The sequence below is a fragment of the Gavialis gangeticus genome, unplaced genomic scaffold, assembly GCF_001723915.1.
Source record: "Gavialis gangeticus isolate Ggan-Ray unplaced genomic scaffold, GavGan_comp1, whole genome shotgun sequence".
NCBI lineage: Eukaryota > Metazoa > Chordata > Crocodylia > Gavialidae > Gavialis > Gavialis gangeticus.
The window spans coordinates 143,903,080-143,915,820 of NW_017729025.1; the positions used below are offsets into that span (position 1 = coordinate 143,903,080).

The 12,741-nt window shown below is 36.5% G+C and overlaps 1 protein-coding gene across 1 annotated transcript in view; it reads right to left on the bottom strand.

Annotated features, from left to right (window-relative positions):
- TSG101 (tumor susceptibility 101) overlaps positions 1-12,741 on the bottom strand; it is an 84,105-nt gene that overhangs the window by 23,579 nt on the left and 47,785 nt on the right. Inside the window, exon 7 of the mRNA XM_019519691.1 lies at positions 11,552-11,646. Within this exon, the coding sequence (XP_019375236.1) occupies positions 11,552-11,646 (95 nt within the window). The remainder of the gene's footprint in view (positions 1-11,551; positions 11,647-12,741) is intronic.

A 12,741-nucleotide genomic window follows, 5' to 3' on the forward strand; every position in this document is an offset into this window, starting at 1 on the left:
AATTTGGAAAGAACTTCAAGAAACATTAAAGCAAGAAATACTGAACAGCTAAATTAGGATGCAGGCAGTAAAGAAATGAATGGATCAAGCACTTATTTCACTTCATTTTCTTGCCAATATTTTTAACACAAAGAGTTAAGAATGTCTAACTGCCAAAGAAGAAAATGCTCCAATGAAACTTGCATCTACTAATCACCCATGAGTTGTGCCAACCATAATAAACTTCAGGGCTAGAGGTGAACCATTCAAGCTGTTCATGCGATGATGACGGTTTAAAGAAAACCCACCATGGTGGAAGTCACTAGCAAAGCACGTGGAACCAGAGTTTGCTGAAATACTAAACCAGCTTTTACTTATTGCAAGCAGTAGTATCTTCTGCAGGTGCAGAAAGAATATATTCTTCATTTGGAGTGGTTCATTAAAAGCTGAGAATTTGACTGGGAGTCAATGAATAAAAAGGAAGAGGAGGATGACATTGAGTGCTGAAGACTTGAAAGAAAGGGGGTAAAAGTTTTCAAAACAGCTTGGGCAAAAGAAAAAAAGTTAATTGTCTAGTGAATAAGAAACATTTCACCATTTTATAGCATAGTAAAATATAGTATTTCTAACAATCCAAAAATGTTAAGCCGTATACATATAGTTTGTGTACCCAGGACATATGTACTAAATCTATTGTAAAAACTGTATTTAGTTATAAATCAATACATTTTATTTGTTATATAAACCAATAAAAACACACCTTCTTCCTTTTTACAACAAACAAATGCAATGGAAAAGTTGATAAAAATATATTATTTAAATCAGGCTTCTGGCTTACTGTTTTAAATCAGTTATTGAAATCAACTTCATTTAAAATCATTCCAAACTAAGTATGACTGATGGCAGCACCTCTTATCTCATGGAAGAGAAGAAAAAAAGAGTCTGAACCTGGAATTGTAATTTAACTCAAGTTTTTGAACCCTATTAGAAAAGCAGACAGAAAATACTGGTATATTAAACTCTAAGAACCCCAAAAGGATAGATATAAAAGACATCAGTAAGACAAAGATGAAAGGTCCCATGACTGATGACTCAAACTCATGCTAAGCTTGGGCCTACTCACAAAAGTTAAAATACAGAATAATAACGCTAACCGCATAATGCAAGAGGATGTGCATTCATGGCTAGGCCACCTAAGAAGGAATAATGAAGTATCTCTTCCAGCTGATCTTGCTATATTCAGGATGATTTCAGGCAGACTCTTAGTGGTCTGGTGTGTAACCATATGAAATGTCTATCCTTGATTAATTAGTATGGTAAATATTTCTTTTGTGACTAACTCATGTTTATGTGCAGGAAGAGACATTCTCCATATGTGATAGATGTCTCCTCCTGATTTAGTATGTTTTTCCTGGCTGTTAATCAGTTCCTTGATATGTTCCAAACTGGATAACCTCTTGTTACTGAAGAAGGTAACTCATTCAAATTAGAAATTTTTGATAACCAGTAATGAGCAGGTTTTTCCTGTCAATTACTGTTTGGGACTCTCTCTTGATTTACACAACTAAAAGAATGGTTTGAAGATGCTAAACTAAGGGTATAAAAAGGCAGTGAAACAGCAAACATTGCCTGCTTCAAGAGTGAGAAATCTATCTTGACACCAGTTGCTGACCCGCCCAACTTACTTGAAAAGTTGAAGAGAAACAGACCGCCTCTTCATCACCTGTTTGGTGAGAAATCATCACCTTGTAGCTAATTACCAGACTTCAATTTGGTTTGGGCTCACTTGACTTGATTTTAAATACTTGTAGTAAATAAAGCCTTTTTGTCACTCATCAAATGAGGTGTCATGTCAATCCCTGGGCTAGTCCGGAATCCTAGGTTTTTATTTGCTAACATGACTCGCCTCTGAAGATGATGGAGAGAGAGCTCAAAAAGCTTTACTTCATGACAAGTTCTATATTAACAACAAGGCAATTTTGGAGGGTGCTTGGAAAAACAGAAGGATTATTTCTTCCCTATCTCCCCACCGAGAATGCTTATTACTCCAGAATATATAAAGGTTACTGAACCCTGCTTTACATCCCAGCACCCGCAAAAAGACCAAGTCAGGTAAGTCACAGGGTAGGTGACAAAACACAGAACACATCACCTTTGGGATTCTGCACCAGTGCAGAGAGGAAAGAATACATAAGTTGAACAAAGGCCAAATCGTTCATCCTTGAGACAAAGCATTTCCTGACCAGTTCTCAGGATAGCACAGCAACATGCTAAACCCTACTGTCAAGTTGGTGGCTAAGTGACAATCTAGCTGAAAGGGTGAAGTTATAAAGAGATGATGTGATCAAATTTGGATAAAAACATCTCCTAAAGAACAAAGGTTGAGGTCACTCAACTGAATGCACAATTGCCAATCCATTTTCAAATATGGATTGGCAATCCATTAAATCAACTAGTGTCTGCTGAAAATATCCTCTCTTCAGAGGAACAGCTTCTAAAGCAGGCATTTAAAAATATAGCAGAGAACAGTAACATTTTAAGACTACTGTGTGAACAGAAGATACACCTACCTGTTTGTATTCTAAATCCAATCACAAGACAAGAGAGACCAAAGAATAAACTGAGCAATCATTAATTCTGCACCATCTGTTGAAGATCTTTTATCCTGATTAGAAAATTCCTATTTATGTGCACATCTAGAGAAATCCCAAGCAAGGTTTGCAAATCAAAACAGATCCTATAAAAGTTTACATGCACAGTGCAAATAAGGTTTTGCAACAAAACTTTAGCAACCCAAACTGAAAGTCAACCAATCTCTAAGTCCTAGAACACCAACAAAGGGACAGGAAGAGAGAATGGAAAAAGACCAGAATAGAAATCTTGACAACTTTCTCAAATACTACCTTTTTATAGTAAGCAACAAAACTTAAAATTATTTCTACTTACTATAAGCACTACATATATGGACCAAAGATTGCAACACAAAAAAACAACAACCACCCCAACTCTGATGGTCAACTGCAGTGACTACTGAATACTGACTGGATGCTTTCACAAAGGCTACAGCAACAAAGTGATATTCCTTTATAAGTACATAGTGATCAGGCTGAACGTTCCATACTGAAACTTGCTGTAATTTTATGCATGGCTGTAACCTATTTAAACATTAAGGAATTAGAAGATTTTTCAAAAACTGCAATCTGTACTTGAAAATAGTCATGAAGTATTTTCAGTAAGTTTCAGTACATAACATTTCAGACAGGCATTAACTGTCAGACAAAAGAACACCTTACATCAAAAAAGAATCTGTAAATGTATATCCCTTCATGCCATCTGTTTTTTAAAATACCACAGGATGACTAGAAGGTGAAGGCAACAGCTTTATTTGTAAAACAAAATCACTGTATTATACAAACATTAATTGTTAACACAGTCCAACATCAAAAGGTATAAGAACTGTGGGGCTTGCCAGAGTGTGGGCATTTCCTTCTAGTCTTGAGTGTGGAGTACCAAATGCTCTCTTTAATCCTAATAGTGCTAAATCCTCAAGATGCAAGTATTGGGCACAATGTTTTACTATATGAAAGAAATGAAGCTCAATTCCTCTTTAGGTTCTCATTGCCTTGTATAGGTGAGAATCCTTCAGAAGTATTTACAAAGAGTGATTAAACAGTCTTCTCCAGCTGCAATAAAACTAACTTCTAAGATATATGCTATATATATATGCTGTTGCCAGTATCCAGATTTTAGTGTTTTCTATTAAATTGCAGCTCTTTTAAAAGTTCAACAGGATGGGAATTTTTGTAGTTCAAAGCCACAATGGAAAAATCAACAATATTTTGCTATAGCTTTTTTGCTGACCTTCCCATGCCTCCTTTTGCAGGCAATCCCTAGCATAACTACACCTTCATGGATGGAAACAACTAAAACAGAGGGAGGAAGGAGGAATTCATATTAAAACACTTCCTCTCTCAAACCCTGCAGAAAGGACCTTACCAAAGGTACATTCTGCATAAAGCAGAATACTGACATTTGTCCATATTTTAGAACAAAAGTGATGGACACCTGAGGTCTACTGACCAAAACTACTACCCATACAGGTTAATGAGTCTTGTCCTATACTTGCCTAGATGAAAACTGAGCCAGAAGGGATGCCAGAAAGATTCTTGAAATACTATTTAAAATTTGCCTGATAAAATCCAGGTTTTCAAAAACATAATATACAGAAAAGTGTGCACGCTAAAGTGACATTTCAGTGTACTTTGATTTTTACGGTACAGCACTTACACTGAAATAAGATTAAGTTGTAGTGCTTGCTAAGTGGCAATACGCAGAAATGTACGTTTGAAATGTAGTAAGTATGAACCAGGGCTGAAACTTTTGCCCCGGAAACAGGAGAATAAATATACTCCCAGCAATTGCCAGAATAAAAATGTTGCAGTTTTATTTTGCTGTGTGATTGCTACATTTGAGAGACACTGTCAAGCAGTTTATAGAAATGTCAAGGTAGGTAAAAACTTAAGTTTCAAATGAATCAGGTGAGAAGTTCTCTCTTTTATTTTTAAAAGGACAAAAATATAGAAAAAAAGTTTTTAAAAGTTCCAATTTCAAAGAAATAAAATACAAGTCCTGAATGTCTCATACTGTTCTATAGCATCACACATTACTTCCAGAACTATTTTGCAAATATTAATGGTACAGAGTTAACCACAAGTGTTAATGCTATGCTCTGTAAAAAAGGAAGAGAAAGGACAACACTCCTAAGGAAAGAATCTCTTTTTGAGCATCTGCAAAAATACAAAAATACCATTAAAATTATAAAAATATCTGGTTATTTAAAAAGGAGACTCTCTTTAAAAGTTTATATCTTCACAATAAGAATATTGAACTGTACAGTAACTTTTACACAAAGAGTTTAAGTGCTTTATAAATAAACCTCATCACACCCACCCAAGAAGTTGCATCTCATTTAATAGATAACTCCTCTTTGCTTCTATTCACGTAAGTGACTTATTTCCATAATAAATCAATAGCAAAGCTGGAGTACACAAGCTAAAAATCTCAACTCACAGCATGCTATCTCCCACACCAACCCTGATTCCCTTTCAGTTTTATATATTACTTAAGATGCCTGGTACAATAGCAAATACTAATTCTATTTCTATCTTTGTGCTCAGTATTAGTGTTCTCTCCAGTAATGAAATACTTAAAAGTTATTCTTATTTTGTGAGATCACAAAGCCACTTACTACAGTGTGGTTTCACACAAAAATGTAGGATATGAAAAATAAGGCATTTAAACTATTTGCCAGTGTCTCTTTCAACAAAATGTATGTGTCAATCAAGCAAGGTTGCAGGACAACAAGGCTTACTGTCTGGGAATGACATCTCATTGTAAGGCTGGGAAGAAAGAGTTCCACTAGATGAGCCATTAAAAACATTATAATAGCTCTTCAAAATGTATTCACCAACCAACACTGCTGCCTCATAAGAAAGATATTACCCTCCAATCCCTGCCAAAATATTCACTTATATCCTGAATATCCCTTGCCCCTGGCAAGCTTCCTACTTGTCAAACACATGGCCAGTAATGTCATTCTGCCTCCAAAGTTAAATCACAGTCAAATCAAGTTCTCCAAAACACTCAGTAAATCCAGGTTGAAGACATCAGTACCACTTTCAGATAAGAGGACACCATTTAGATGGAATAAACCTGGAGACTCTGGCACAAGGGAATCGTGTCTGATCACAAATCCTCCAATAGACTTCATAAAGTTGCTAATTTGACTATTGACTTTTTTCCGGTTATCATCCACGAGTTTACAGGCCTCATCTTGGTTCCACCAGGCTTTTCGGGGCACAATGTTTGACCAGACCAAAATGACATTCTTGAACACGTGCCTGATAAATCCTAAATCCATCTTTATTCTGATTATAAGATTCGTAAGTTTTGTTGTTCCCAGGTCATTTCCTCCTAGGTGTATCACCAGTATCTCAGGATCTGGCAGATGTCGTCGGGCATGCAACAGCATGGGTATTAACTGATCCCACATCATTCCACTCTTTCCTATCCAATGCAATTTGGCATCCTCCACTCGAATGCCCAGCTGCGGACCAAAGCTTCTTGAAAGCGCCCGTTTTTCTGCCCATAAAACATATGAATGACCACAAATCCATACCTGCTTCTGCTTTCTTCTAGTATCTGCTATTAAAAGAACACAAAGAAATGTTAATGGTTTAGTCTGGACTTGACCTTTATAAATAATTGGTGGCCTAAATGTTCCTAAATATAGTCCACTCTAACATAACCCATGATTTGGCAAAGCCAAGAGCGCAACTACACATACAATCTGGGAGAAAAATGTATTCCAATATCTGTTTAGATAAATGTGTGCCATTTACATGTATCACAAGAAAAAAATATGCTTCTTCAGAGGCCTTGCCAGGTACATGGTGCTTGCACTGCATATTAAGTTTATGGAAGGCAATCCAAGTTCATGACCTTTTGGACTGATCTTATAACGACAAATATACATTCTCCATCAAGTACAGGGCTGAAGGTCCTGAGATGCACAAAACCTTGACAGACCCTCATAACCTGACAGACTCACCAACCCCCACAATATTCTCCACCTCAAACCAGAAAAATAAATATTATTTCAGGAATACTCTTTTAAACCAAACAGAAAACATAACAACAAGCACGCAGTTCGCTTTTTCAGATAAGTATTTTTTTTGCATAGGTTGACCTGTGTCGTTAGTCTCTGACACTAATGTTAGGTCCTAGCAGTGACTCAGGTTTGCAAAGAAGAGCTGAAAAGACCATCTTACAAAGCAGTAAAGCCAGGCCTCTAGTTTTCATACAAGTTGCTGCTCAGAAGCTTCAGTACAAAAGGAAAAGACTGAAAAGACTGAGCTTTAATCTCATGAAAACTTGTATGTATCCCATCTTTATTCGTCCCCCATCTTCATTTATTTGGTTGGTGGACTGTATTACCTTCAGTATCATCATCATCATCCCTTAGCTCCTGATAATCAAATCGAACACTCTTGTTACTGACAATGCAATCTCGCATTTAGAGTTGTAAATGCCAGAGCCACTTTGGAAGCCAGCAGTGCTCCAGCAACGATGAAGACTGGCATATGGTGTCTTGGAAAAAAAGATGTCCATTGAGCCCTCTACTTACATGAAACACAGCCTCCAGAATGGCACTGGTGATTCCCACAGTCTCACCATTCACCCTCATTTGCACAGTTCCCAAATAAAGTGAAAGCACAAAACAAATGTATATCTTCTCACAAAAGAACAAAGTTAACTGCTTAAACTGAGTTGAGCTGGCATCAGACATGTGGGATGGAAAGTGTCCCAGTGCTTTATTTTTCCATGGGAAATTTTCCATTTCTAAAAATTCATTGTTTCATAAAATTCATTAGTAACCATGAATGGATGTCAATACAATATTAGGGAAGCTTGGCAGTTTCAAAGTTGTAATTAATGTTTTTCAGGTGATTACCCCTAGGAAGTGCGAGAGAGAGTACATCTATGTTTTACTGATTTGTAAACAGGAAGGCAAATACACTCACATAAAAATCTAAACCAAAGATCAATTTATGAATTCACCCAAATGGCTGTGCAGGCCAAATCAAACCAAAGCTAAAATTCTTATTTCATCTCAGACTGCAAGTGAAAGCAAAACCAAAACTAAAACTGTGATTAATTTCTGTTTCACCTTCAGCTCAGCAAACAGAGCAGTGTCTCATTTCTTTTCTCGAATTGGGGAAGTTTGCATAAGATCTGTTAGTTTTTTAGTGTTTTTGCTTTGAAGTAGTCATAATAATACCTAATCAGAAAAAAACTAGTGTGTGGCATCATTATAGTGAAGTTCAAGCCACTGAAGGAAGGAAGTTGGCAGATGTAAGTATTGTGGGCAGGAATATGTCAACAATGCAACAAGAATGATCAAACATTTAATAACATGTCGAAACTGTTCTGAAAGAGTACATGCCATATACAGAAAGCTACTACAACCAAGTAGTGGAACAACATTATCTGAGAAAAGTCTAATTCAGGAATCCTATGTAAGTAAACAAATTAATATATTAAACACCACACAGCACAGAATAGCATCTATATTTTTTAAAACATTATAACTTTAAAAGTTGTTAATGCAACTCAGGACATCTATTTATTTATTTAAAATATTTGAATCCTGCTTTTCTGCTTGCACTAAGCACCAAAGTGGCTTAGGCTTAACAATATATATTTTTTTAAATTACATGATAGTTAACTATCTCAACCCAGCAGAACGAGCTTAGTCCTCTGGTGGATGGCAGAGGCCAGACTAAACTTCGCTTTGGCTCTGTAGTCCCAGCGCAACTGAGCAGCCAGTTAAGCAGCAGAGTGTTCTTTCTGGCAGGGAGGGGGGAAGCAAACACCTTGTCACTTCTCCTTCTTCTGATGGATGAAACCAGACTAGAATAGGCTAAAATAAAAATCTTTTCCCCCTTTTGTTGCAAGAACCTGGTAGCTCAAGTGAAACAGCAGATTTGCAAAAAAATGGAAAATAAGTAGCTGTTCAAGACAGTTAAGCTTTTTATCAAGCTTTGTGGACAAAATGTCAAAAGAAGATCAAGAAAAAGCAGAGACATTAGCTTGAGCTATATTTGCAAGTGGTACACCTTTTTCAGTTATGGAAAATCAATACTGGAAGGAACATTACAAACTAATTCTCCCATCATATAAGTTACTGTCAAGTTATCGTTTATCACTTTCTCTCTTAGATGGAGTATGACAGGATTCAAACAATGGTTATTCAAAGGATTGGTCAAGCAGAATCACTGACTCTGATGTCAGATGGAAAATCCTTTACTGAACATTATGTTAGCAACACCTGAACCAATATTCCTGAAAACAACTGCTACCAGATCTCCTCGTCATACAGGTGAATACATAGCCAAATTAATGAGTGAAGAGATTGAAAGTGCAGGTCCCTCCAGGGTACAAGCCCTTGTAACTGATAATGTGAGTAACATGAAATTGTATGGCAAATATTAAAGGCAAAGTATCCTTCTTTAATAGTATGTTGCTGTCTTGCTCGTGGGTTGAATCTTCTGGTAAAGGACATAGTAAGAGTGAACACAGTGAAGATGATAATGACAAACTGCAAAGTGATTGTGAAGGTATTCAACAACCATCATGTTGCTAATCAGACTTTGAAGAAATTACAGAAAGAGAAGCAGGAGAAGGAAAGCACACTTTTACTGCCAGGAGAAACTAGATGGGACTTGGCTACAAAATGTTTACGTAGTTTGCTGCGCACAAAGAACTGTTTGCAGTGTACTTCAATAGATGACACACTATCCCAGATTATTCCTGTGAACATTTGGAAGTAGATTCTCAACAATGATGTGTTCTTGGTTCAAGTTCAAGGAACATTCAATTTGCTAGTACCAGTTTCAGTGGCTACCAAGAAACTAAAAGGAGATACACCAAGCCTTTCAAATATTTCAGAGATATTCAGACAACTGAATGAAAATTTAATTAAGCTTTTGCCTTCTTCACCTCTATCCAAAAAAGAAATAAAACAAATGTTTACTAAGAGATCTGGGTTTTGCTCTCATCCAGTTCATCTGGCAGCAAACTTTTTGGATCCTCAACACAGGGGACAACATTGATCAGAAGATGAATTATCTACTGCTCTCAATACAATTATGGAAGCAGCTAAGAATGTCCCCAACAGCTACGAAATAGCCGTGATGACAGACACTGCCGAGTACTGTGCAAAAGAAAAACTTTGAAGCAAAGACATCATTTGGCAGGCAGCAGAGAATACGTCTCCTCTCACATGGTAGAAGGGATATTGTAACACCCGACTGTTGTCCAGGATTGCTCCTAGGATCCCAAGCAGTCCACCAACAGCAGCTTCTTGTGAACGGAACTGGAAAGCTTTCAGTTCAATCAAGATAAAAGAGAAGAACAGACTAACGAATTCACTGCTAAGCTTGTTTCTATTTCTCAAAATCTTTTGCTTCTGGAGAATCAGTCAGAAACACAATTAACAAAGAAGATGCAGTGTAATAAGTTGCCCTTGCCCATAGACTCATTGATAAAACCATCGTGTAGAGAAAGAGAATGGGGGTCAAGTAGTTCTGAATCAGATTTGCCTCAATCTGATTCTGAAATGGAACTAATAAGTAGTGCAAGTGAGTATTACAGATAGTGACAGTGAAACTGGAGGTGCTGCAATGACTTCAGTGGAAGACCATTAAACTCTGCTGAAGTAGATGAGTGGACAATCACGGCATATCATGCACAGTTCTTTGGGTGTGCTAAAATTAGCATGTCACCAGTTCTTTGGGTGTGCTAAAATTAGCATGTTCAGTTTTCAGTGCCTTCATTTTTTTTCCTTAAATTTCAACAAATGTTGCAAGGGAAGTACATGCTATTGTGTATTGTCTTTACATTTTTACAAGTATTCCAATAAATATAATTTCTTTCCACATAAAGCTTTGAATGTGTTTGAATATAACATTTAAGCCACACTAAGCGTGCGGTATTTTTTTTTCCTAATCAAATATTTTAGTTCAAATACTTGTGGCTATTGGGGCATAAAATTAACATGGGGGTACTTTTTTAGTTTTGTTTACTAAATGCAAGTTAAATAAACATACTAAATCAAATCATGCTCTATTTAGGACATTGGAAAATTTTCCAATTCAAAATTTTCCAGAAAACCCACATCTCTGGCTAAGATCAGTTTGGATAGAACATTTTCCTATACAACCTTTGAGCCGAGTTTCCAGATGTAGCTTGTGCTTGTCCAGTAAATCATTAATATACCAAGGACATACTAAAACATACTGCATCTCTAAATATAAAAAGCATGTATATCCTTAAAACGTATTTCTTATTTCTCTTTTTAACTATGGTATCTTATCTGCTTGTAGGAGACAGACTGTAAAATGTATTCAAAGTGACTGATACTGTAAACAAGGCCATGCAACATAGCACAGACGTACTAACACAGTAATGGCTTGAGAGTTTAATCCAGCTATCAAGTTATAATTCTCTCTCTCCATTTTCTAGATGATAAAGAGAACCAAGCATCTTGTTCAGTAAAGCAAATCCAACAGATTAACAAACAAGAAAGCAGCAGTACATTTTTAACAACATAGAGCAGTGAGCACACGTTAAAAAACATTTCCTAACACGATAACATTTTTTATCATAAAGTGAAGGAAAGAAAGTAGGGTGGCTACTCATACTGCTCTTCAAAACATTCATGGACCAAACAGAAGGGATAGAAGGAAATCAGAACTTAACAGTGTTGGTTGGATGAGACAAAATGCAATGGATATTTTTTGTAAGAATACTGTGCATTAAACATTTTATTCTTGTGATAATAAAGAAGCCCCTTTCCAACAAACATCTTGACTTATAAGTTCTGGTTTTAACTACTATGGGTCCAGGTGCAAAGCACATCTTCATGAACAGGTTACTTTCCTGTTTGTACTACTTGCAGAAAGAACCTTCTTCAGTACTCAGAAAAAGAGATGCTCTCAAGGTTACTCACCAACAGCAGTCACAGGTGGCTGAGAAGGGTAATGCTGAGCACTTGTTGTTGCTGGAAATGGAACGCCAGAGGGATAAGGGTACTTTGGGTAGCCACTTTGAAAGAGAATGTTATGCAAGCATTAGGATTAAGGCATCTATGTATATTCTTTTTACATTACATCATCTGATAGTAAACTTCTAGTTACAAAATTATCACATTAATCAAAATACAAAAGCTACTTTCAAAATATGATTAAGACGCAGCACTTAACCAAATAAAGGTAATAAAACTAGTTCAAACTGCAGCTCAGAAGAGACTTTTATTTATTTATTTTTTTACAAATCATGAGATTATGCAAGAAAAATTGTGAAAAACATTAACCAAAAATAAAGATTACACCAGTTTACATGAATGCTTCACAAGTTATCAGCTGACTAAACATCTTGTTTGTTTCAAGTTTTCTTCAATTAAATTTACTTCTCTTACTATCCTAAAGACCCACTCCTCAAACTTCAAATTGTCAAAAATGTAATACTGATATTTATTAATTCAGACTGATAACAACATTAATTGTGTATAAACTGGCCATACTAACATTTTATTGCACTTTTGGTTTATGGAATGCTAGTCCCGAAAGGTTTTACTTCTATAATGCGATTAACTATTGAATTTTTACAATACCATCATTATTACTGTAGTAAGCGAAGTATCACCATATTAGTACTAAAAATTTTTGAAGAAAGAGACCAGTTATCCAGCTATTAACAAATTCATTCAAGCATCAAGACAACAGCTAGATAGAGCACCTCACCACTTAGATTCCATTCTAAGGGTAAAATCTAATCACAAGAAGGGTAAAACCTATATAACAGCAGCAAAGATAACCTTTTCTGAAGTAATGGCAAACTGATCAGCATGTCTTTGTACTAAGTACATTATTATTAGGGTTCACTGATAAAGATTTTCTTGGATGATACCAAGAGCTGATTATTAACTAGCTATAATTGGCCAATACCAATCTGATGGCCATTTTACAGGAATGCAGCCAGGCAGCTTGGAGCAGTGTCCTGCACGTAAGTCTGTGGGAGGGAAGGGGTATAGGGGGGCAGATCGAGGCCCCAGTGGTAATGGAGGCCTAGCCAGGGTAGTGAATGTGAACCCAGAGCTGGGAGTGGGATGGAGCTGTGGGTGGCTCATAAGAGGGGTGC